The sequence below is a fragment of the Sus scrofa genome, chromosome 7, assembly GCF_000003025.6.
Source record: "Sus scrofa isolate TJ Tabasco breed Duroc chromosome 7, Sscrofa11.1, whole genome shotgun sequence".
Lineage (NCBI taxonomy): Eukaryota > Metazoa > Chordata > Mammalia > Artiodactyla > Suidae > Sus > Sus scrofa.
This window is the reverse complement of record NC_010449.5, coordinates 67,836,677-67,864,367: the sequence shown is the minus strand read 5'-3', so window position 1 is coordinate 67,864,367 and position 27,691 is coordinate 67,836,677. Positions and strand designations below refer to the sequence as shown.

The 27,691-nt window shown below is 37.6% G+C and overlaps 1 protein-coding gene across 2 annotated transcripts in view; it reads left to right on the top strand.

Annotated features, from left to right (window-relative positions):
* The window catches only part of NUBPL (nucleotide binding protein like), a 242,910-nt gene that overhangs the window by 164,194 nt on the left and 51,025 nt on the right, over positions 1 to 27,691 (top strand). For both annotated transcript variants that reach the window (XM_013978129.2, XM_005666209.3), the window contains exon 7: positions 11,501 to 11,594. In XM_013978129.2, coding sequence (XP_013833583.2) covers positions 11,501 to 11,594 — 94 coding nt within the window. The remainder of the gene's footprint in view (positions 1 to 11,500; positions 11,595 to 27,691) is intronic.

The window sequence follows — 27,691 nt, the reverse complement described above, 5'->3', positions numbered from 1 at the left end:
CAGGAACTTCCATGTGCCACAAGTATGACCAAAAAAAAAAAAAAGAGGGAGTTCCCGTCGTGGCGCAGTGGTTAACGAATCCGACTAGGAACCATGAGGTTGCGGGTTCGGTCCCTGCCCTTGCTCAGTGGGTTAACGATCCGGCATTGCCGTGAGCTGTGGTGTAGGTTGCAGACGTGGCTCGGATCCCGAGTTGCTGTGGCTCTGGCGTAGGCTGGTGGCTACAGCTCCGATTCGACCCCTAGCTTGGGAACCTCCATATGCCGCGGGAGCGGCCCAAGAAATAGCAAAAAGACAAAAAAAAGAAAGAAAGAAAGAAAACTTCTAGAAAGCAGGCAGAGATTATTTTTATTATCTCTATTTTGTAGAGTACGTTTCAGACAAAACATTTGTTTTCTGAGTTTCAGTTTTTTTATCTGTAAAGTAAGGACATTGGACAAGATAATCCTAGAGTCTCTTCTTGCTCTATGCGTCTCTGTTTATAGCATTGTTAAGTGAGAAAACAGAGGCCCCCACATTTAAGCAGCTTGAGTAAGTTCAAACAATAAATTAATAATAAAACTTTGATATCTGACTTTCTTATTAACCTGTTTATTGACACTTTCACACAGCTCTTATGCCTGTTACTAAAACTTTGCTGATTTCTTTCCTTCTTTATTGAAAACACATCAGTTTATGAAAATTCTGCTACAAATGTAATCATTTTCATTTTTCTAAAAGGTCAAAATATATTTCGATAGTCTCAAGATAAGTCCTTGCAATTTAGTAGGTGCTTATTCATATTTTTAAAGGGAGGAGGTCTTATAAATAACAGTTCCCACGGCAATGAAAGACAAATCAAAAAAACAAAGCATGTCTGAAGTTATATAGTATGAGTAATAAAGTCACAAGTAAACCAATCTCATATATAGCAAAAGAAGAATATTGAAGATTCTTAAATGACAGTTTTCTTCCATCCTTTTATTTTGTATTATTATGGTGTAAATCATTACTATTATTATTATTGTTGTGTAAATTATTCCACAATTTGTATTTGAATGTGTGTCAGGCATTGGAATGTTTCAAGCCAAGTATATCTCAGTCATGAGTATTTATGGAAAGAAGTTTTATATTAGTGGGGAATTGAAGTAGAGCTGTCTGTCTTTAAGGGTTTGTGATAGAATCTCTTCCCCACTCCTCACCTCATTGGCAGTCCCCTCAACAACTTTTTAGGAATGCGTCTATTTTGTAAATTACGACATTTTATATAGATATAACACCTTAATTCCTAGATGAGCTAGAATGAGGTTTTTAAGATGGCAGTCAGAGTAGATTGTCTTTCAAAACCAACTTAGATTTGAGTACTTTGTAAAATTCAGCTGAATTTTTCATAGGAAATATGATCATTCCATAAAATAAATTTGTTAAATATACCAAGTAGCTCTTAGCTTTTTTGTTTTTATATAAAGTGCTCCCTTTGGGGAAAAAAAAAGCTTGTTTTGTCATTTTGGTGCTTTTGGATAAGAATACTTTTTATATTCACTTTTTTTCTGTAAACAAATCTCTTACAAATGTTTTTCAACTTACACAAATAGGTCATAGTCACATTTTCTTTTTCTTTTTTTAAGTAGTTGGAAGGAACCTTAGCAATCATCTAATCTAAAACACTTTGTTTTAACGGATGAGAAGACTGAGGATCAGAGAGGTTAATTGGCTGACCTGTGGCACTCCCTTAGTGATGAAAATGATTGGAATTTAGATATGTTAGTATCCCAGACCAGAACTCTCCTGTTTGATGAATAGATAGCTGGATTCTTATCTATCTACCTAGATTCATAGTCTTAATTTTTGCCAGACTTCTCCTTTTCAGTGCTGTTTTTAAGAAAAATATCATAGTAATTAATGTCTGAGTCAGACTATGAAATCCAAAAGCTGCATTATAATAGCTTATACTTAAAATATAATTGCATCTGGATCTACAGTTTCTCACAGTTGGTTTTCTAGTTGATGTAAGTTATATTTTTGAATTTTTAGAATAAAACCTATTGAGCTAGTTTTAAAAATACCATGTTCAAAAATTATGGGTATTAAAAAATATTTTCTGTCATAGCCTTTATAGCTTATTTACTTTGATTCAAACAGTTATTCCGCATAAATTTTTGTGTGTGTGGTGGCTTTTGATTTAAAACAAAACCAGAATTTAATGGTGGACTATTAAAAGCTAAAACATTCTTTGATAGCACAAAGTCAACATTTCCATGGTTACAAGACCCTTGCTTTAATATATAAAAGACTCTTAAAGGATCATGTAAGGAAAGAATACTCTGACATGCCATTAAGAATACTTAGAAATAAGAGAAACATCATGACAGTTAATCAGAAAAGGAAAAAGTAAATAAATGATTCTTCTATTTCTTCTATTATCAAAGTAAGTGATGTTCTGTGAGTCTTTAGTATCTACTTTATATAGCTATTTTATCATACTCTGAAAAAGTAGCATAGCAAAGCTGATCTGTTCTTGGGGTAATGAGATTGAGGTAGCAGAACTCTTCAGGGGCTTGGAGACTGGCGATGCTGAACCCAGTTCCCTGGGAGACTGGGAGCATGACTTGAGTCACACAAGATTTATATCCCAACTCCATCACTCACCATCAGCCTGACCTGGGGCAACTTTCTTAACTTCTCTAATTCTCAATAATCTTAACTCTGTAAAATAGGGATTGTAATGCCCCTTTTGCAATGCTCTGTCATCAGGGATGCAAGAAGCATTTAGTGCCTACTGCTAATAGGCTCCCAATACCTACTCATTTCCTTTTGCTCTCCTTTACTTATTGCCTATAAACCCCTTCCCCACACCTTTGCTACTCACTAGCCCAGTTCCAACTGGTAGAACCTCAGACTCAAATGTAGGATCCCAGATGGCAGGTAGCTAGAGCTAGAGAAAGAAGCCAGACTGGGACAGTTACTCAGATCCTCCCTGGCATGTAGTACTACCTTGGGGAGCCTGGTCTCCAGGAGCACTAATATCCCTCCAGTTCTGTCTGTCACGTTGTTTAAGAACCATCAAAACCACTGGACAGTGACTATGGATTCTCTCAGTGGGGCTCCATGCAGCTTCTGTCACAGCTACCATCCCTCTTTTTCAGGACCTTGAATCCTCCCAAATACAATATTTTTTTCTAAGGATTTTTTAAAAAAGAGTGTTTTAGTTTTTGTACTTTTCCTGATTAAAGAGAGCATTGCACATCTAAATATACTTCATAAACTCTCCTGAATTAGGTTAATATAATGACTTGTTACTTCTACTTTAAGAAATTCTAAAGCTTCAGCCTTTAGGTATATAGGGAGAGTTTTTATTTTTTAATTTCTTTTAGCAATATTTTAAAAACAGAAATATCTTGATTCTCGGCAGGTTTGTAATATTTTAGGCCTTTTTGGTAGCAGCCCTATCCTTCACTAACATCTGCTTCCAAGGTTATGAACATGTGTATAAGCAGTTGGCCTAAATGGGACTCTAGAGAACTTGGAGAGTTGTTCCCATAATTAACTGAAACACTATTACTTTGTGGTAACCTCATTATTTTAATATCATGAGCTTTTACTGTTTCATTATGGATTTACATGAGCACCTGTGGGCTGGCGTGGGAGTTGGGTGACCTTTTAAATGTTATTTCAGAAACTAGGTACAGAGTTCCCAAAGACTGACCCATGCGTCAGCTTTTGGATAAGAAGTCCTCTGTGAGTTGATGCTGTTTCCAGGTTGTCAGGGCCAGTCTGCTCCATATCTCTGCTAAAATTATTAAAGAAATAGAAGACGATGATGATAAAGGGAAAGATACTTTTCTCTTTCCTCCTTCTCTCAGAATTACGGCTACCATTTGAGTTGGTAGTACCTTTGGAGGGATGTAGTTTTCCAACCACTTCACCCCCTTTTCCTGTAGAAAGGAAAACATTCAAAAATGGACTAAAGAACTTTATCATCTGAAAAAAAGAAAATACTACAGAAGAACTTTTATATCATTATTATAACTTGAATAATGTGTTTTCATCTTATAACTGTGTCAGCTCTTATCAAAACAATCTCAAGAATAAGTATTATTATTTTGTTGTGGCTTTTATTTCCACAAGTCAGTAGGCAACCAATTCAAGTAGAAATCTTGTTATTCAGATTTTTATTGTGGTATTTATATTTAAATATTTTTACCTTTGTAGCAATTTTCTTCTTGCAACCAAAATGAAATGTTACATGATTTTATGGATAAACCACCAGTCAGAGAAAAAAATCATGGTTCAGACTTAATTCTATTTTGTGTTCTATTTTAGATTTATATTTTATAAAGATACCTCACATGGCACAAATTTTAATTTTAGTAGTATAATAAAATTGTAAGGAACAACTTGATTCAGAATCACACAGTGGATGTTGACTCAGTACTGGCTAGTGTTCATTATGGAGGGGGTTTGGATGTGGAAAGGGAGTCCAGAGATGCATAAAGAATGGACTGTTCTGTCAGGGAGTTTACCCTGAACTTGGGGAGATAGTTTTTGTATGAAAATAATTACCCTAGAATTCTTAGAGTTGGAGACCCTTTCAAACCTTGGACGTTAGTTGGAACAAAAATCTTAGGAGCTTGGTAATTTGCCTGACAAATTTGTCCATGGGTCTGAGATAAAGCTGCATCTCCTTTGCCATTAGTGGCATGGTTTCATGTCTGAGATTCTGAGCAAAGCGCAGGTACTGTCTGTTTTCTTTCTTTCTTTCTTTCTTCTTTCTTTCTTTCTTTCTTTCTTTCTCTCTCTCTCTCTCTCTCTCTCTCTCTCTCTCTTTCTTTCTTTCTTTCTTTTCTTTCTTTTCTTTCTTTCTTTTTTTTTGCTTTTTAGGGCCACTCCCATGGCATATGAAGGTTCCCAGGCTAGGGGTCGAATCAGAGCTGTAGCTGCCAACCTACACCACAGCTACAGCAATGCTGGATCCTCAACCCACTGATTGAGGCCAGGGATCGAACCTGCAACCTCATGGTTCCTAGTCAGATTCGTTTCGACTGAGTCACGACGGGAATTCCTGTTCTGTTTTCATTAGGGTTGAACTGTGCCCAACTGGTTGGAGAACCAGGAAATCAGAGACAGGTAGCAGAACTTAGGTATAGGATAGAAGTAGCAGCAGATACATGGCCAGAGCCTGATACCAGGACACTACCTTGAGATCTGCTTAATTATGAGTCAAGTAGGTGTAGTAGTCAAACCAGCTTTTCAGTCAGTAATTAAGAGCAGACAGGAAGGAAAAAGGCAATGTCTGGCTCAGCCCAACTTTCTTTTTGTCCTGTCACTGACAGGATAGTCTAAGCATTATATGAATGGGCTTCCAGGACACAGCCCACTTTTAAATTATTCAGTCTAGGGTTTTGTTCCATTTCTCCTGCTTCATGATTTCTCTGTTCTTTAGTCACACCTTTTTCTTGCCCTCAGGAGTTTAATTCTTCTTGGCCACTCCTTTGGCTCCAGCAAGTTATAGCTCTACCTCTCCCTCCTGACAGTGATTTTCCTCCCTCATTCCACAGGGGCCCAGGCCCTACTCGTACTGATGCCATTTTCACCTGCTAACAGACCTAGGATAGCCGGGACACTCTGCCTTTGCTTTGGAGGAGTGTATGTTGACCCTATGCTATTTAAATGTGGCCTGTACAGTGCCAGTGATGGAAACTGCCACCCTGGAGGCTGACTTTGGTAAACTGCTTGAGCCAGCCGAGAAGCCACAAATGGAATGCATCTACAGTCCTTTTCTTTTCAACACTTACAACTCAGCCTGTTTGCACTTGGGCTCCTGGCATCCTCTGGAGTGAGGTCTGATTGCTACAGTTTTGGTCAGCTTCTTAATAGAAGTATCCAGGGAAGAAAGTGGTCCATCTTCGTTACCATGCATACCACCACACTCTTTATAACTGATGTCTTGAAAAAGATAAATAACCTTATCTGCCCAAGTATAACATACATTTTTATCTCCCAGTCATTCCTCAGAAAAAAAGGAATTACTTTTGGGTCTTTGAGTTACTCTCAGATTATCAGGCATTATTTTGAATGTTTAAAGAAGACACTTTAGCCTAAAATTGCTCCAGTCAGTGATAGTTTGGAATATTTTCCTTTTATAAGATTGACAAAAAAGAGGGTGTACCCATTGTGGCTCAGTGGTACTGAACACGACTAGGATCCATGAGGTTGGGGGTTCAATCCCTGGCCTCGATCAGTGGGTTAAGGCTCTGGCATTGCTGTGAGCTGTGGTATAGGTCCCAGATGCAGCTCAGAGCTAGTGTTGCTGTGTCTGTGGCCTAGGCCAGCAGCTGTAGCTCCAATTTGACCCCTATCCTGGGAACTTCCATTATCTTGGGTGTGGCCCTCAAAAGTAAGGGAAAAAAAAAGATTGACAAAAAAAGATATAAAAATAATTTAACAGAGATTTCTGATGGCACAGCTTTCAAGTGTTGGATGTCTTTAAACAAAGAAAGCAGTTTTAAAAGAGTAATACCATAAGTTGTGATGTTATAGCAATTACAAATGCATACTTATAGGACAACAGCAGCAATTGTTCTAATATTATTTGAATGACTTTGGACTAAAGTTCAGTGACTGTATTATATTTGGATCCAAAAATTCTGAATCTTTCAAATAGTTTAGAGGGAAAATAAAGGCTATGTGTTACTGCATAAAAGAGGCATCCTATACAAAGCCCCTATTGGCAGACTCAGGTCTGAACTGTTTCCCCTAGTCTGTACCTCATCCCATCCTTCCCAACTGCCCTGACCACTGGCTTTCTTTTTTTTTTTTTTTTTTTTTTTTTTAATTCTCCCATTATGCTGTTTATGTCTTCCTTCACAGCTAATGCACATATTTGACTTCCTAGTTGCACTGCTGAATTTTTTGCTGCAGCGCTGCCTCTTTATCCTGCCTCTTTATCCACAGGGCATCTCTGAACTACCTTGGTAACTCCACTTCTAGATTGATTCAGTCTGTCCTGCTGGGATCCTTTGACTCTGGAGCCTGAGAGGGAGCTAGAAGTTTTTTCCAGAGGTGGTGTTACCTTGATGCAAGTGAAGCTTAAGTTCAGGGTTCCACATTGTCATGGGCTCCTGTGAGATACTAGGAGTTGTAGAGTGTTTTAGGTGGAGGGGGGAAGCAGGTTGTAATCAGGAAGCACTTCTGTGTAAGTAAGCATTTCTGTCTTTAAAGATATCTCTGATAAAGGAACTTGACTCACTAAGGCTCTAGCATTTTATTATGATGTCTTTTACATTGTAAATAAATATTTACTTTTGTACTTAATTTTACGTTCATAACTTTGTATTCTTAGTCTTAGGGCACACAAAATTTGTGCTTCAGAGCACAAAAAATTTGGATCCGCCACTGGATTTTACTAAATGAGATACCTGTGTGTTTTGCTAGAGCTTATTTTTCTACATTTATGATAAATATATGAATAAAGAAAGACTGAGTAGATCTAGGGCACCCCCAAATCATTCTAAAATCAGTGCTTTGGTGACTCTTTTACAAAAGTACTAGAACTTCCTGGCAGGCAATATATTTCAATATTAGTATTAGTAAATGCTTTAAAACTAGAACTCAGGTACTGACTTCAGTTCAGTTTAAGTCTACAAGCCTTTGTGAAAAGCCTACTATGTGTGGTGAAGTTGCTGGGCCAAGTTTTTTTTTTTTTTTCTTTTTTTCCTCTGAAATAGTTTGAAAGTCATTTGAAATTAATTGCCTTAACATGAAGTATTTTTAGTTCCTTGGAACCTTAATAGTAGTTCTCTTTAAAGAAATAAGTAATTGGAGCCAATGTGATAAATATGATTAAATGCCAAAGAACAACAATGGTAAATTGTTGGTACCAGTCATTTGATGTCCTCTGAAACAAAGGGACTTGTCAGTCTGCCAGTGCTAGCAGTTTCAGTGCAGAGGATATAAAATGAAAAGTATTCTTTATCTTTTTTGAAAATACTTTCATAGATGATGGCTTTGGGTTACTTAGGGGTAACTATTCTTCAAACCAAGGAACCCTATATTGAGAATGAACTACTTTGTTCCTCATTCCATTATTCTTTTAAAATGTGTCATTAAATCAGTATCGAGTACTGGTATTTGAAAAATACCATAGAATTTCTAAAGGACAAGTCGGTATATAATGTCAGATACTGATAAATGTTTTGAAGAAAAACAAAGTCAAGAAGGAGCGAGATCGATGGTTGGGGGAGTACTGTTTTAGAAAGGCTGTACTGCCTTGCCAGCTATTCCTTGAATGTGCTGAGCATATCCCCATCTCAGGACCTTTGCACTTGCTGTTGCTTCTACAGGAATGCTTTCCTTCGGAGAAATGCATCACTTACTTTTCTCACTTCATGCTGGGCTCTGGCCATTCTGTTGAAAGTAGCCCCTTCTACCACTCTTTTCCTTTTTCCTCTTGTTTTTGTGTTCCTCAACATCTGACCTTGGGAAGTGAAGAAATTCAGAGAAATTCTTTGATAAATCCTTAGTTGTCTAAAATCTTACTTCTGGTTCTCTGAAATTTAGGAATTGAAGGTTTTAAAAATGTCTCTTGCTCTTTGATGTGGATATGCAAATCAGGAACCAAATAATTGTGTCTAATAAGGAATACTTGTTTTCTTTTTTCTTTAAAAAAATTTTTTTTTACTCAATGAATTTATTGCATTTATAGTTGTACAACAATCATCACAATCCAGTTTTATAGTATTTCCATCCTACACCCCCAGCACATCTCCCTACCCCCCAAACTCTCTCCTTTGGAAACCATAAGTTTTTCAGAGTCTGTGAGTCAGTATCTATTCTGCAAAGAAGTTCATTGTGTCCTTTTCAGATTCCACATGTAAGTGATAGCATTTGATGTTGGTGTCTCATTGTCTAACTTCACTTAGCATGATAATTTCTAGGTCCATCCATGTTGCTAAAAATGCCATTATTTTGTTCCTTTTAATGGCTGAGTAATATTCTATTGTGTATGTGTACCACATCTTCTTGATCCACTCCTCTCTCGATGGACATTTAGGTTGTTTCTATGTCTTGGCTATTGCAAATAGTGCTGCAATGAATATTGGAATACATGTGTCTTTTCGAGTCATGGTTTTCTCTGGATAGATGCTCAGATCTTTCTTCTTCTTCTTTTTTTTTTTTTTCAGAGCCACACCCAGGGCATATGGAAATTCCTGAGCTAGGGGTCTAATTGGAGCTGCAGCTGCCAGCCTACACCACAGCCACAGCAGTGCCAGATCCGAGCCACATCTGCAACCTGCACTACAGCTCACAGCAACATCAGATCCTTAACTCACAGTGCAGGGTCAGGGATCAAACCCACGTCCTCATGGATACTAGTGGGATTCGTTACTGCTGAACCACATTGGAAACTCCATACGTGTTTTCTTTATAGTACTCTTTACTCTTTGATTTGTTTGTCTTTCTGTCCGCTTGTCACCCTCACTCAAATGTTAGTTGCATGGTGGCTAGGACTTTGTTTTATTTACTGTCCTATCCTCATCACCTGGAGCAGTGCTTGGCATGAATTCCTAATAAATATGTGTTGAATAAATGTGTTAATATATGAATGAATCCATCTGACCCAATATCTCAATTTTAATTTTGATTTTAAAAATATGTGATTATATTAAAAAGGCTTGTTTCACATTGTTCAGTTTTAAGAAGCAGCATATGGGATTATGTACATAGTAGGATTTCCAGTTATGTTAAAATTTTTTTGTATCTTTGCATGTGTTCATTTATTTATTTATTCCTTGAAAGAAAATTTATTGAGCATCTCCTATATGTCTGTTTTGTGCTAGGTATTCCGAGTTAGCTATAGGTTCATGAGAAGGCAGATCATGAAACAACAGTAAATGACTGCCCTCTTTCCAGCTGGACTGCTCTTCAGCTCTGTTGGTCTTTCAGTTTCTCTTATTTACTAACTTCCTTCCTTCGCACAGGTTATATCATTATGTGCTTAATATCTGTCTCCTTCTACATTATAAATTCTGTGAGGCTAGGGCCCATTATATCATTTTAGTTATCAATACCTAGCTCAGTGCCTATATATAGAATGTAGTCCATAAACATTTATTGGTGAATGAAGGAATGAACAATCAGAAGAATCATTCCTTTATAGTAAGAACACTATATCTAATCTTTAATAGAAGTTACAGAAAGTTAGTTTCAAGCTGGGGTCTGAAGAATGAGGAGGAAATTAGCATGTGAAGAAGACAAGGCAGAGTGAGCATAAGGAACAGGAGTTTTAAACAAAAAAGTGGCTCTATCAGACCTTTGTTCATTGGAATTGGGAAAAGACTTGGGTAGGCAAAGCTGGAACAGGGAGATTGCTTGGGAGACTTTGATGATAGATGGCGGTAGCTTTGCTGGGTTCTCGGACATGTGGAAAAGTATCCATGTGTATACATTTGAGAGATTTTTAGAAGGCAGAATCAGTGACTAGGGATGGATGAGGGAAAAGGAAGAATAAGTATGATCCCAAGCTTTTGCCTTAGTCATCTGAGAGGACCCTAGGGCCTTTTACTGAAGCTGGGAACTCAGAGGGAAGAACCATGTGAGGAGAAAAAAACCTGAGGTACCCTTGAGATCTATCTAATTGAGGCTGAGCATTAAAGACTTGGTTATACATCTGAATTTTCTAGGTATAAATACCTGGAAAAGTGCCTGAAAAGAAATAATCAAAATGTTAATAGTTTGGGGCTCTAGTTGTACTTCTACAATTTTCTTATTAAGTTTGGGTTTTCATTATTAGTGTGTTTTATGAAGAAAAAATAATAAACTTTAAAAATTATATTAGGATCTGCTGTAGGAAATGCTGTACCAAAAACCCCTGAAGGATTAAAAGACCTCTTTAGTTAAAATATGGTCTTTAAATAAATGGTTCTAAATAGAAGTCCACTGTGAAATGAGTTCACAATTATGATATGTGTGTGTGTCAGGCTGGGGGAGTGGGGGTCATTTGAAAATATAACCTTGTCATTCAGAGAAGATTTGCTAGAGGCAGAGATTGTTTTCTTTTTCTTTCTTTCCTTTTTTTTTTCTTTTTTTTTGCCTTTTTTTTTTTTGTCTTTTTAGGGTCGCACCCCTGGTATATGGAGGTTCCCAGACTAGGGGTCCAATCGGAGCTACAGCTTCCAGCCTGCGCCACAGCCACAGCATTACGGGGTCTGAGCTGAGTCTGTGAATACACCACAGCTCACAGCAACCCTCGGATCCTTAACCCACTGAGTGAGGCCAGGGATCAAACCCACATCCTCATAAATACTAGTCAGGTTCGTTAACTGCTGAGCCATGATGGGAATTCCAGAGACTGTTTTCTTATTTGTCCATTTACCTTTAGCCCTCAGCACAATCCCTGGCACTTAGTAATAACTCAAGTGAAAGCTGTTATTTTAGATTTGTTATTCATTTATTTTTGTTTACATCACTTTCACTTCATTTTTTTATACATTGATATTACTTGTGTCATCTTGGTTTTTAGGTAGATTGGGGTCAACTGGACTATTTAGTTGTTGACATGCCACCTGGAACTGGAGATGTGCAGCTATCAGTTTCACAGAATATTCCCATTTCAGGTAATGCTTAAAGTTTAATGTAATTTGTGCTGCCTTTGATGTTTTGTTATTGATATACAGAAAAACAAACTCCATGACAGGCAAACATTTTTATGTCTTAAAAATGTCATTATCATTTATGAATTTACCTTTAGAGATCAGATTTATGAACTAAAATTTTCAAAGCATTGCCCGAATGAACATGTTTACAAAAACATAAAGACAGTTTGAAAAATCTGTGTTCTAGAAAAGAAGCAGTGCTTAGGTATTTGGTAAAACATGGCTGTTAGGTTCACAGCTGTCCAGCACTTATAGCATGGTGCCTGATTTGTAGTGAGCACTCAGAAAATATTTATTGAATAAATACTGAATAAGAATAAATATTAGTAAAAGATGGCTTTTTGATATATACATCTGGCTAAATTTTGTATTCTGCTAATTATTTAATGTTAAAGATGAAAGCAGCAAACATATTGGTTTATATCAAATACGCAATACTTCAATATGGTAGTGGGTACCTTTTTTATGATACGGAATTTAAATATTATAGTTAACTTTTGTGTTGAATCTGTTTCTAAGAATTTTCCTAGATTCCAATGGAGAAATAGTTGTAAGTCTCTTTTACATACATATGAAGACTTTGGGGGAAATAATGGAATTTTTAAAAGTCTTTGCAAATCAGTGATTTATTGATAATAAATAACCAAGAGCTATCACTGGCAATCATGAAAAGGTTTAGAAACTAGGTATTTAATAATATATACACATATACACATTGTTTGGAAATATCAATATAATATCGCTAATAATTATGAATTTTTTTATGTTTTAAATATATTTATAACCTTTGTGGAGTCTAAAACTTTTTCTTTTTTCTTTTCTTTCTTTTGCTTTTTAGGGCTGCAACCAAGGCATATGGAAGTTCCCAGGCTAGAGGTCTAACTGGAGCTACCACTGCCGGCCTATGCCACAGCCACAGCAACACGGGATCCGACTTGCGTCTACAACCTACGCTACAGCTCACAGCAACACCGGATCCCCGACTCACTGAACAAGGCCAGGTATCAAACCCACATCCTCATGGATACCAGTCGGATTCATTTCCCCTGAGCCACAACTGTAACTCCCGGAAACTTTATCTTTGTTGAGGCAAATTATAAAGCATGAGATGGGAGTAAAGTGAAGTAATACAGGAAAATAATTCATCCATTTTATAGTCAGTATACTATATAGTCTGCTTTTTCTTTTCCTGTTTTTCTTTTTTCTTTTTAGGGCCGCACCTCTGGCATATGAAATTTCCCCAGCTAGGGGTTGACTTGGACCTGCAGCTGCTGGTGCACACCACAATATCAACCACAGCAACGCCATATCCGAGCCACATCTGTTACCTACACCACAGGTCACGGCAACAACAGGTCCTTGAACCCACTGAGCAAGTCCAGGGATCGAACCCACATCCTTATGGATACTAGTCAGGGTTTTAAGCTGCCAAGCCATAATGGGAACTCCCCACCTTGTCTTTTTTAAAGTAGTTTTGGGACTTTTATGTTTTTCAATATTAAGAATGCTCACTAATGAGATCCTGCTGTATATCACAGGGAACTATATCTAATCATTTGTGCTGGAACGTGATGGAGGGTAATGTGAGAAAAAGAATGTATGTATATATGTAAAACTGGGTCACTTTACTATACAACAAATTGACAGAACACTGTAAATCAACTATAATTAAAAAAAGAAGGAAAAACATGAAAAAATAACAAGAAATAAATGAATTTAATTAAAAAAAAAAGAATGCTCACTAAATGTTTACTGAGTGAATTGTGCTCCTAGAACCTTGAAATGCCTATTGCAGATTTCCAAAATATTTATGTGATTTGTGTGGATAATACTGATAAAACTGGGCTAAATTATCGTTTATTTCCTGAGTTGTAAATTGGTACCTTGAAAAAGTTTAATTTACTTGAACACAGATGACTGATGTCTCTAAACAATTCACTTTTGTTTACTCAGATAACAGCCTCTCTGTTTGGATAGGATTTATGACTTTATCATCCTGTTTTAATTTGTGCTTATACTCTAAAACCAACACTGTGTAGACTAGGGTTAAGATTTTTCTCCTTTGAAGATTTCTGTCTTGTAAATTTTAACCGGTATATTTCTTTATTCCTTACCTTTGCTGAAGAGTCCATTCTCTAATAGGTGGTTAATATTAGATGAGAATAAAAGGCAGTATTTTAAAAATTGTGGTAAAATATACATAACAGTTCAGTAGCATTATGTACATTCACATTGTTGCGCAGCCATCACCACCATCCATCTCCAGAACTTTCTTATCATCCCAAACTGAAATTCTTTACCTCCTTTGATAAGTGACTTTCAGTTTTCTCCTGCTTCTAGCCCTGGTAAGCACCATTTCTCCTTTCAGAAATAGCATTTTTTTAAAATAATAAAATAAGAGATTGAAGAATGAGGAAAAAATATATTTGTAAAGATTGCCCTAAATATAAACCAAACATTGATTTCAGGATTTATTATTACGATGTTATTTTAGTATTGTTTTTTAAATGAGGAAACCAGTGCTTACTTCTTTTTTTCATTGTCATTCTTAGAATCTTCACCTGGGAAAAGTTCATCAGTTCAAAGTTTGCAATGTATTCTGTAGAGGTAGCAGCTGCTGCTGTTGCTGCTTCTTTTCAAGTTTTTATTTTCATTTCTCTTATTTATTTATTTATTAATGATTTTTATTTTTTCCATTATAGATGGTTTACAGTGTTCTGTCAATTTTCTACACAGTGAGGTGACCCAGTCACATCTACATATATACATTCTTTTTTCTCACATAATCCTCCATCATGCTCCATCATAAGTGACTAGATGTAGTTCCCAGCACTGTACAGCAGGATCTCATTGCTTATCCATTCCAAAGGTAATAGTTTACATCTATTAACCCCAAATTCCCTGTCCACCCCCTCCCTTCCCCTCCCTCTTGGCAACCATAAGTCTTTTTTCCATGTCCATGATTTTCTTTTCTGTGGAAAGGTTCATTTGTGCCGTATATTAGATTCCAGATATAAGTGATATCATATGGTATTTGTCTTTTTCTTTCTGACTTACTTCACTTAGTACGAGAGTCTCTAGTTGCATCCATGTTAATTTTTTACTGAGTTGCAATTGATGTTAAAGTTATAAATCAACAACTATTATCTATATGAAGATAAGATATCAAGTCTTTTCTGCAGAAAAGCATTCTATACTTTTTTTTATTCTTGGACCTTTTTTGAGAATTTTATGTATATATGGATTCCCTCCAGGAAAATATATTTGTACCTACAGAAACATTATTTTTATGTATAATTTCAGAAGGTTGAAAGTCCCATCCCTAAATCCTCATGTACTATTGGTGGGAATGCAAATTGGTGCACCCACTGGGGAAAACAGTATGGAGTTTCCTCAAAAAAACTAAAAATAAAGCTGTCATATGATCCAGCAGTTCCACTCCTGGGTATATATCTGAAAGATACAAAAACACTAATTTGAAAAGATACATGCACCCTAGTGTTCATTATAGCATTATTTAAAATAGCCAAGACATGGGGGCAACCTAAGTGTCCATCCACAAATGAATGGATAAAAAAGATGTGGTACATATAAATGCAATGAAATTCTACTTAGCTGTAAAAAAGAATGAAAATTTGTCATTTGCAGCAACATGGATGGACTTAGTATTATGCTAAGTGAAGTAAGTCAGAGAAAAACAAATACTGCACGATATTACTTATATGTGGAGTCTAAAAAATAGAACAAACTGATGAATATAACAAAAAAGAAACAGATTTACAAATATAGAGAACAAATTAGTGGTTACTCATAGGGAGAGGGAAGTGGGAAGGGCAGGCTAGGAGTAGAGGTTTAAGAAGTGCCAACTATTAAGTATAAAATAAGCTAAAAGGGTTATTTTATAATAACTTTAAATGGGGCATAATCTTTAGAAATTGTGAATCACTATATTGTATACCTGTAATGTATATAATATTGTATATACATCAACTATACTTAAAGTCCCAGCTCTAGGAGATAGATCAAGGGGAAGGCGGGGAGAGGGCATGGCAGGCAAGAAAAGAACATGGATGGCTCTAATGCTGAATATGAGAGGTCTAAGCCCCATGGTATAGGGGAATCAAAGAAAGAAGAGATCCTGGGTTTGAAGGGAATTGCAAAACACTTCATGGAGATGAGACTTAAAGAATAAATAGAATGTGGATTTCCTGCTATGGCACAGTGGCTTAAGGATCTGATGTTGTCACAGCAATGGCAGAGATTACAGCTGTGGCTTGGATTCTGTCACTGGCCTGGGAACTTCCATATGCCATGGGTGTGACAAAAATTAAAAAAATAATAATAATAACGAATAGGATGCATTGTAGCACATTCAAGATAGCAAGGTACTTAGTTTGCTTTGTTTTTTCTTGGGAAAGAAATCTAAAAATGAAACTTCTGGTGTTGTATAATTCTATTAGAGAAACTTAGTGTATATTTTACTTTCCAAGTTTGATCCAGGTGAAAAACATAGGGCAAGGTACTAAAGATGTTTTTGAAAATACATAAATTTGGGAGTTCCCGTCTTGGTGCAGCAGAAACGAATCCGCGAAGCATGAAAGTATATTTTACTTTCCAAGTTTGATCCAGGTGAAAAACATAGGGCAAGGTACTAAAGATGTTTTTGAAAATACATAAATTTGGGAGTTCCCGTCCTGGTGCAGCAGAAACGAATCCGCGAAGCATGAGGTTGAGAGTTCAATCCCTGGCTTTGCTCAGTGGGTTAAGGAGCTGGTGTTGCCATGAGCTGTGGTGTAAGTAGCAGATACGACGTGGATCCCACACTGCTGTGGCTGTGGTGTAGGCCAGCTCCGGTTGAATGCCTAGCCTGGGAACCTCCATATGCTGTGGGTGCGGCACTAAAAAGCAAAAAAAAAAAGAAAGAAAATACATAAACTTAAGACAGTGAAATTATTGTTCATCAGTATTTTCTAAATGTTCTATAATGAGCGTGCATATTTTTCTAATTTAAAAGCATAGATAGAAAGTGCTTATTCTTTAAGGACAATAGATTTCTGTATAAATTGGTACCATGGTGATAGGCTGTTGTTAATAAACTTCCATTTAATGACAGTCTTCTATGTATTAATTTTTAATATATAGAATATTTTAATGTAACACCTGTTATATATCACAGGTGTTATATTATCCCTGTTTTCTTAGATCTTTGAAGGGTTAAGTAACTTTTCCAGGGCCAAAGGTTATAGTCAGTCATAGCTGTGGTTCATATCAGTTCTGATTGAGTTTAAAGCTGATACTCTTAATCTCTTCATCAGACTTCCCTAATACAAATGCAACAGTGGGGAGTTCCTGTCGTGGCTCAGTGGTTAACAAATCCGACTAGGAACCATGAGGTTGCAGGTTCGATCCCTCCCCTTGCTCAGTGGTTTAGGGATCTGGCATTGCCGTGAGCTGTGGTGTAGGTTGCAGGCGCAGCTCGGATCCCGTATTGGTGTGGCTGTGGCGTAGGCCTGCGGCTACAGCTCTGATTCAACCCCTAGCCTGGGAATCTCCATATGCCGCGGGAGCAGCCCAAGAAATGGCAAAAAGACAAAAAAAAAAAAAAAAAAAAAAAAAGCAACAGTGTTTAACTCATTGATTTTCTAAGTGTAATTCTAGTCCATTCTGCCCATTTAGGTTGAAATTTTTCTAATCTAGGTGATCTCTGATAAAAAATAAATAAATAAATTTGGGAATTCTCGTTGTGGTGCAGTGGAAACGAATCCAACTAGTATCCATGAGGATGCGGGTTCCATCCCTAGCCTTGCTCAGTGGGTCATCGATCTGGTGTTGTGGTGAGCTATAGCGTAGGTAGCAGATGCAGCTCGCATTGCTGCGGTGTAGGCCGGCAGCTGTAGCTCCAATTCAACACCTAGCCTGGGAACTTCCATATGTTGTGGGTGTGGTCCTAAAAAACCAATTAATTAATTAATTTGTCTATGAATTGTGCTTCAACCTCTGCACCCCTGTGTGGTCATTTATCCAAGCAAGTATCCATTGGTATTCACTGGATTGGGTCCATTGGGATTTGTCTTTTGTTTTTGACTCCTGAGAGGTTGCTTTGGCCATCTTTATACATTCCAGGGAAGGTCTGGAGGCAGTCTAGGAACAGTCTCCTTTGGGGTTTGGGAGTAGAGTCCCAGATGATTCTTGGAAAGACCAATATTATCTTTGGGCTGATCATACTGGTCTTAGGCACTGGGCTAGTTTCCATACTGGCTCTCAGTATAGCATAGAATTGCAGCTATCAATGTTAATACATTCATACTATGGCTTATTATGTCATTGTTAAAATTAACAGCAATGGAAGACTAGATTTTCTACAATGAACATGTATTAATTTTATAATTAGAAAAAAATAGGGGACAATAAAAGTATCCTGCCAGAAAGAATATGAGAAAGAGTTGGGCGGGAGTGGGGGTGGGGGAAGGGCAGATGTATATGACTCTGTGTGTGCGTGTGTGTGCGTGTGTGTGTGTGTGAAAGCCTTATTAGTTCCTGAGGTTTGGTTTTATTCAGGCCAATGTCATTTCATAGCTAACATATCTAAGTAAATATCCAAACTGAATCAGCTCGCAGGGTTCAGAGGGAAGGGCACCAAACAAAGAGTTACTGGCCTGGCTTGAATCATGGCTTTCATCAATTTATATAATCTGGAACAGCCAGTCAGAATCATGTCTGCCTTCCTAGGCCTAATTAAACTATCTGTTCTTTAATTATTAGCCTAATTTTCCTTTCTTCTTATTATTGACTTTAAGATACTCCCTGTTATACTTTAAAGATACTCCCTGTTTTACTTTTTCTTTTGTCCCATATCCCACAATCCACAGAAGCTTTTTTTTTAGACTTCCACTTGAGTACCCCTGTGATTTGATTTCCTTTTCTTTTTCACCAAACTCCTTTATATAATCTGGGATCATGCCTCCAAAACCTCATACTCATTGACCCCTTTCTTTCCTTTATCTTCTGAAGTTTCCGTCTTTACATACACTTGACTCCCAATTAGAATGTCTTTCCTCCCCAATCACTGGGTACCCAAGTCCTGTGTACCCTTTATTTTAACTGCTTACTCCTTGCCATTTTCCCCAAACCCCCAGTTAGGAACCATTTCTCCCTCTTTGGAATTCACATAGCATTTTATTTGGATCACTCCTATAGCACTTTTTATGTTCTCCTTTCAAAACCTGTGTTATCGTCTCAACCAGACTGTTACTCCCTGCAGGGCCATGGCTCTGTTTCATTCATCTTTGTATTTCCCACAGCACCAAACTCTCTGCCTTCCTATAACCACTCAGGAAATGTTGAATCAATGAATGAGTGGTTTTTTTTTTTTTTTTTTTTTTTTTTTTTTATCTCTTTTGGTATTTTCTTCCCAACTAGGTGCTAAGCTGCTTGAATGCGGTAATTTTTTCCTGTTCATCATAGTATTTCTTAGAGCACCTTAGGCAATAGCTTATGCAATTAATATTGATGGAACAAAATAACAAATCTAGTTGACTAGTTATTACTGTTTATGTAAACAGATCTGTGCCCCCTTATCTTTCTTACTATCCAGCTAACTTATTCCTGTGATCTTTCCCACCCTAACTGCTTTTACCTAGGAGTTTTCTTCCTATGTATAAATTAAAGTATTTATTAAAAACATACATTTTATTCATTGTCCCTTTGAGGGAAAAATATTTTCATTTTAGGGATTTCTTTATGCTATCTTTTTTTCTTGTACCATATATAATATGCAGGCTCTGTACTAAATTACTGGTGAGAATCACTAGCACTCCTCCATTGTAAGATAATAATAGGAAAGTCTTTTATTTATTTGCAGGGATATTTAGCAAGGTGCTAAATACCTCTCTCACTCTTTATTCTTACCTGTGGAACACCTGCCTACCCCATAGACTTACAAGGATCAAATGAGATAATGAATGTAAGAGCTTCATCTAAGTGTATAGATTTTTTTTTTTTGTCTTTTTGCCTTTTCTAGGGCCGCTCCCGTGGCATATGGAGATTCCCAGGCTAGGGGTCCAATCAGAGCTGTAGCCGCCAGCCTACGCCAGAGCCACAGCAACATGGGATCCAAGCCGGGTCTGTGACCTACACCACAGCGCACGGCAATGCTGGATCATTAACCCTCTGAGCAAGGCCAGGGATCAAACCCACAACCTCATGGTTCCTAGTCTGATTCATTAACCACTGAGCCACGACGGGAACTCCTAAATGTATAGAATTTTTTTTTTTTTTTTTTTTTTTGTCTTTTGTCTTTTGTCTTTTTTTTGTTGTTGTTGTTAGTTGTTGTTGCTATTTCTTGGACCGCTCCCGCGGCATATGGAGGTTCCCAGGCTAGGGGTCTAATCGGAGCTGTAGCCACTGGCCTACGCCAGAGCCACAGCAACGCGGGATCCGAGCCGCGTCTGCAACCTACACCATAGCTCACGGCAACGCCGGATCGTTAACCCACTGAGCAAGGGCAGGGACCGAACCCGCAACCTCATGGTTCCTAGTCGGATTCGTTAACCACTGCGCCACGACGGGAACTCCTAAATGTATAGAATTTTTAAGAAACTACTTGAATGCTTTAAAAGAGGTTTTGGGGGATAGTGGTGGTGGTAAAATGTTGTGAATTAGAAAGAGCCTTTATATTTACTTTACATTTCTCTAAGTCATGTTGAGAGTGAAATTAAGTATTTTGTACTTGTAAAGAGACATCCTTTTGGAAAATTCATGGAGACCGACCTGTACAAGCAAAAAGATCCTTTTTCTGAGTGTTAATTAGCAACTCTTTGTATGTGTTCCATTTTGTGCCATGGGATAGATGACAAGCTCATTATAAGAAGAAACTTTAAAGAAAAAAAATCACCCTCTTATTTGCGTTAAAAGTGTTGTGTAGCAACAACGGTGATAAATGTGTTGACAGCAGTATTAGTGGCTAATGATTTAAATTTGAGCTTACACTGACTGTGAATCATTACATACTAGAGCACCTAGTAGCTTTAGTAATTGCTGGAGGAAACAGGATAGAGGATGGGAAATAACCAATTACAGTTTTTGGATTTGCTCTTGTCTCGTTGAAATTGCTAAGGGGAAAAGCCAGAGTTATCAGTACTGGTTTTGTTTTGTTATTTTCCTTTGTGTGTGTGTGTGTGGGGGGGGGGGGTATGATTTGCTGAGATTTTCCTTGTTACTTGTTTGTTTAGCTTGTAAATAACTTGGTGACATGTATTGCATTGGGTAGGTTCCAATATTGACTTCTGTGGTTTTTTTTTTTTTATTTTAAATGCATAGTAATAAACTCTTGAGAGCTATTGAACACTTAACTGCTCTTCCGTAATGGAAGAGGATGAATATTTCTTTGAGGAACATTATAAGTGCCTTGGAAATTTTGAAAATATATGCAATATATATTTGAATTATAATAGATGTTACCTAAAATATTTTCTTCCTTCCTTTGCTTTAACTAAGATCTTCTGTAGCACTCTCTGAAGACTATCTTAGTTTTGACTTTACCTCTTGGAAATAAGTGGAGAGTTTATGCCTCTCATGAAATATGTGAAGCATATTTTTGTTGAGAGACTGAAGAGTTTCAGTAAGTTATTCATATTAAGGTGCTCTTTCCAGGGTCCCGTCTGGAAAGAGATGATACATCTTAATAAAAAGGAATTAGCAGAGTGAGTTTAGTGAAGGGACTAGTTACTGAGTGGGCAGCATTAAGGAAACCAATAAAAGGCGGTAAAGTACCCAGAGACTAGTGACAGTAGGAATTTTTACTGTCCCTCTGCCTGAAGGGGCAGGGAGTGAACTATGTTAGTGGAGCCTGGCAACTGCTGAAGCCACGAAAGAGGGGCTGCCTCTTGGGAACTGTGGCCTCAGAGGGAAACAGCCAAGGGCAGAACTCTTGCAAGCCAAAGAAGGAGCAACGTGTGAGGCACTAATAGTATTCCAGCCTCTTTCTCTTCCCACAGCCTCATATCCCTCTGATTCCTTCTAGTGGCAGATCTCTCTCAAAAGTCAGAGGGTGAGGAAACTCAGGTAATACAATTCACAGAGGTCAGCGCCCTGGGCTCTGACCGGGACAGAGACACTTGCAGAGTGAAGCAGAGCTTGGGGAAGAGGGAAGGGAAGGAAGTGGAGCACAGCACGTGTAAAATAACCAGGACAGCGTCTTTTCTTCATGGTGGTCATTATAATTGTGAATTGTGGCTTGCAGTAGATGAAATATAAAGCAAAGGTTGCTGACCTATAAAAGTTTGAAGCTAATAACAGTAGATATCAGTAGTGCAATTAACTTAGCAAAAATTCATGCTGTCACAAGGCAAAATTCTCCTGTTGTCAAGTTAATGAACAGAATGTTTTTATTGGAGATAAGCTGTGATGTAAGTATCTTTTGTTACTCTGGGGAATAATGGATAGAAGGATTTTTTTTTTTTTTTTGATAGGATAGAGAAATGGAAAAAAGTTCCCCTCTACTTTCTTTTTTTTTTTTTTTTTGTCTTTTTTTTTTTGTCTTTTTGTTGTTGTTGTTATTGTTGCTATTTCTTGGGCCACTCCCGCTGTATATGGAGGTTCCCAGGCTAGGGGTTGAATCGAAGCTGTAGCCACTGGCCTACGCCAGAGCCACAGCAACGCGGGATCCGAGCCACGTCTGCAACCTACACCACAGCTCATGGCAACGCCGGATCGTTAACCCACTGAGCAAGGGCAGGGACCGAACCCGCAACCTCATGGTTCTTAGTCGGATTCGTTAACCACTTCGCCACGACGGGAACTCCCCCTCTACTTTCTTAACTAAAGATTGATGCAGGATGAGAACTTTTGGAAATGATCCTCATAATAGAAGGGACGAAGACCAAGCATTTGTTAGCAGAGCCACATGATCCCTCTTTTTCTTCCAGGGAAGGACAGAATTGGCACAAAAAACAGCCAGGTTGTCCTAGTGTGGGTCCTCTTCTGATCTCTTAGAGAGGAAGAAGCTACTGTATATGGCAGAGTTGTCAGCTCGACAATATGCTAAATATCCCTGAGCTCAAGAGAAGCTGTACTAGCAGATTGGCATTGCATTATGAAAATGAGGCAGAAGTGGCCTTTCTTCCTGTCTAGGGCCGTTCCTGTCTGGACTCTATAGATAGAAGGAAAGCCAGAGGCCTTTCTGCCTCTCATTCATTTAAATGAGATGGGGTAGGGGTAGGAATTTTAAATTAAGCCACCTTAATATTTCATCTTTTAAAGTGAAAGGCATTTACTGCTTGTGAAAGACATTGGGCCTTTTGCCACGTTAACTGAACTCTGATTGACCCATAAAAGATTCTTGAGAAAAAGCTGTATAGGTCCATTCCAGTATTTTCCTATCACTAGCAGTTTGCTTGGCCTAATCAGTCATCTCTTTTGCAGTAGTACTCTTTAACTGCTAACTTGGACAGGTGTTTATAGTATAAAAATCTATCAGGTTTTGGAGGATACTGTTACTATCATTAAATAAATGAATGACCATAGGCCATGTTTGGCTACTGTGGATTTTAGTGCTATTTCCCCCCTACATTTGGTAATTTACAATTTACCTCAAATTGTAAAGCTCAAAACATGCTTGTACCTGATAGGTGAAAGACTTAGGGTAATAGCTTTTCCCAGTACTCAGAGATAATAAGTCTTCATTATGTTTTAAATTTGTAGGATGGAACTTTAAAGGAGACAGTCAGTTTTGAACTTCTTTCAGGTGTACTATCTTTCCACTAAAATGTTGGACAGTTATAATACATGGATATTTGATAAGAATTAAATGATATAGAAGATAATGATTGTTTTATTCATCAAATTATAGAAGTTCTTTCCAAAACAAATTTGTTTCATTGTTAGACAAATTATAGCCAAGGATTAAAGACTAGGAATTATATTCCAGTATTTCATCTTTTAGGTCATCCTCATACTCAGTCTGAAACTTCAGTCCTTGTTAGATTGGGAGTCAAATTATAAAATTAACTTTAGTACCATTGGTTAGTGAACAACAGTGTTTTCACTCTAAATTTAAGAAGTAAGAAGTAAATTTAGAGTGTATTGTATTTGGGTCAACATGTATTATAGGTAGAAGTTACAGTGCATTCGTTAATTGTTCAAAGAAATAGCTTGGAAATTGACAACTTTTGAACTATGATATGAAAAGACCCAGGATTTTATTTTTTTTTTATTTTTATTTTTTTTTATTATTTTCCCACTGTACAGCAAGGGGGTCAGGTCATCCTTAGATGTATACATTGCAGTTACAGTTTTTTCCCCCACCCTTTCTTCTGTTGCGACATGAGTATCTAGACATAGTTCTCAATGCTATTCAGCAGGATCTCCTTATAAATCTATTCTAGGTTGTGTCTGATAAGCCCAAGCTCCCGATCCCTCCCACTCCCTCCCCCTCCCATCAGGCAACCACAAGTCTCTTCTCCAAGTCCATGATTTTCTTTTCTGAGGAAATGTTCATTTGTGCTGGATATTTGATTCCAGTTATAAGTGATATCATATGGTATTTGTCTTTGTCTTTCTGGCTTACTTCACTCAGGATGAGATTCTTTAGTTCCATCCATGTTGCTGCAAATGGCATTATGTCATCCTTTTTTATGGCTGAGTAGTATTCCATTGTGTATATATACCACATCTTCCGAATCCAATCATCTGTCGATGGACATTTGGATTGTTTCCATGTCCTGGCTATTGTGAATAGGGCTGCAATGAACATGCGGGTGCATGTGTCTCTTTTAAGTAGAGCTTTGTCCGGATAGATGCCCAAGAGTGGGATTGCGGGGTCATATGGAAGTTCTATGTATAGATTTCTAAGGTATCTCCAAAGTGTTCTCCATAGTGGCTGTACCAGTTTACATTCCCACCAGCAGTGCAGGAGGGTTCCCTTTTCTCCACAGCCCCTCCAGCACTTGTTATTTGTGGATTTATTAATGATGGCCATTCTGACTGGTGTGAGGTGGTATCTCATGGTAGTTTTGATTTGCATTTCTCTTATAATCAGCGATGTTGAGCCTTTTTTCATGTGTTTGTTGGCCATCTGTATATCTTCCTTGGAGAAATGTCTATTCAGGTCTTTTGCCCATTTTTCCATTGATTGATTGGCTTTTTTGCTGTTGAGTTGTATAAGTTGCTTGTATATTCTAGAGATTAAGCCCTTGTCAGTTGTATCATTTGAAACTATTTTCTCCCATTCTGTAAGTTGTCTTTTTGTTTTCTTTTTGGTTTCCTTTGCTGTGCAAAAGCTTTTCAGTTTGATGAGGTCCCATGGGTTTATTTTTGCTCTAATTTCTATTGCTTTGGGAGACTGACCTGAGAAAATATTCATGATGTTGATGTCAGAGAGTGTTTTGCCTATGTTTTCTTCTAGGAGTTTGATGGTGTCCTGTCGTATATTTAAGTCTTTCAGCCATTTGGAGTTTATTTGTGTGCATGGTGTGAGGGTGTGTTCTAGTTTCATTGCTTTGCTGTCCAGGTTTCCCAGCAATGCTTGCTGTCCAGGTTTCCCAGCAATGCTTGCTGAATAGACTTTCCTTTTCCCATTTGATGTTCCTGCCTCCCTTGTCAAAGATGAATTGACCATAGGTGTCAGGGTTTATTTCCGGATTCTCTATTCTGTTCCATTGGTCTGTCTGTCTGTTTTGATACCAGTACCACACTGTTTTGATGACTGTGGCTTCGTAGTATTTCTTGAAGTCTGGGAGAGTGATGCCTCCTGCTTGGTTTTTGTTTCTCAGGATTGCTTTGGCGATTCTGGGTCTTTTGTGGTTCCATATAAATGTTTGGATTGTTTGTTCTAGTTCTGTGAACAATGTCCTGGGTAATTTGATAGGGATTGCATTGAATCTGTAGATTGCTTTGGGTAGTATGGCCATTTTTACAATATTAATTTTTCCAATCCAGGAACGTGGAATATCTTTCCATTTCTTTACATCTTCTTTGATTTCTTTGATTAAGGTTTTATAGTTCTCGGCATATAGGTCCTTTACCTCCTTGGTCAGGTGTATTCCGAGGTATTTGATTTTGTGAGGTACAATTTTAAAAGGTATCATTTTTTTGTATTCCTTTTCTAATGTTTCATTGCTGGTATATAGAAATGCAACTGACTTCTGAATGTTAATCTTATATCCTGCCACTTTGCTGAATTTATTAATCAGTTCAAGGAGTTTTGGGGTTGAGTCCTTAGGGTTTTCTAGGTATTATATCATATCATCTGCATACAGTGACAGTTTGATCTCTTCTCTTCCTATGTGGATGCCTTTTATTTCTTTTGTTTGTCTAATTGCTGTGGCTAAGACTTCCAAAACTATGTTGAAGAGCAGTGGTGAGAGTGGGCATCCCTGTCTTGTTCCAGATTTGAGTGAGAAGGCTTTCAGTTTTTCCCCATTGAGGATTATATTTGCTGTGGGTTTATCATAAATGGCTTTGATTATATTCAGGAATGTTCCCTCTATACCCACTTTGGCGAGGGTCTTGATCATGAATGGATGTTGAACTTTGTCAAATGCTTTTTCTGCGTCTATTGAGATGATCATATGATTTTTGACCTTTTTTTTGTTAATGTGGTGTATGATGCTGATTGATTTGCGTATGTTGAACCATCCTTGTGAACCTGAGATGAACCCAACCTGGTCATGGTGTATAAATTTTTTGGTATGTTGTTGGATTCGGTTGGCTAAGATTTTGTTGAGAATTTTTGCATCTATATTCATCAATGATGTTGGGCGATAGTTTTCTTTTTTGGTGGTATCTCTGTCTGGTTTTGGAATGAGGGTGATGGTGGCCTCATAGAATGTCTTTGGGAGTATTCCTTCTTCTTCAACCTTTTGAAAGAGTTTAAGGAGGATGGGCACCAATTCCTCTTTATATGTTTGATAGAATTCACCTGTGAAGCCATCTGGTCCTGGACTTTTATTTGTAGGGAGTGACTTTATGACCTCTTCTATTTCATTTCTAGTGATCGGTCTGTTCAGTTGGTCTGTTTCTGCTTGATTCAGTTTTGGCAAGCTGTAAGATTCTAGAAAATTGTCCATTTCTTCCAGATTGTCAAACTTGTTGCCGTATAGTTGTTCATAGTATTCTCTTATGGTTTTTTGTATTTCTGCTGTATCCGTTGTGATTTCTCCTTTTTCATTTATAATTTTGGTGATTTGGGTTCTTTCTCTCCTCTTTTTAGTGAGTCTGGCCAGGGGTTTGTCAATTTTGTTCACCTTTTCAAAGAACCAGCTCTTGGTTTTATTAATTGTCTCTATTGTTTTTTGAGTCTCTATTTTATTGATTTCTTCTTTGATCTTTATAATTTCCTTCCTTCTGCTGACTTTAGGACTTTTTTGTTCTTCTTTTTCTAGTTCGTTTAGGTGGAGGGTTAAGTTGTCCATTTGGGATCTTTCTTCTTTTTTGAGAAAGGCCTGTATTGCTATAAATTTCCCTCTGAGCACTGCTTTCGCAGCATCCCATAGATTTTGAGAGGTTGTGTCTTCATTATCATTTGTTTCAAGGTAGTTTTTAATTTCCTTCTTGATTTCCTCATTGACCCATTGGTTTTTTAGTAGCATGTTGTTTAGTCTCCATGGAGTAGGTTTTTTCTCTTTGCTTTTCCCATGGTTGATTTCTAATTTCATGGCATTGTGGTCAGAGAAGATACTTGAGATAATTTCTACGCTCCTAAATTTATTGAGATTCGCTTTGTGTCCCAATATGTGGTCGATTCTTGAGAATGTTCCATGAGCATTTGAGAAGAATGTGTATTCTGATTTTTTTGGATGTAGTGTCCTGAAGATATCAATTACGTCTAACTTTTCTATTGTTTCCTTTAGGATCTCTGTTGCTTTATTGGTTTTCTGTCTAGAGGATCTGTCCATTGATGTGAGGGGGGTATTTAGGTCTCCTACTATGATTGTATTCTCATCAATATCTCCCTTTATGTCTGTTAATATTTGTTGTGTGTATCTGGGTGCTCCTGTATTTGGGGCATATATGTTGACAATAGTAACATCCTCTCCTTGGATGGATCCCTTAATCATTAA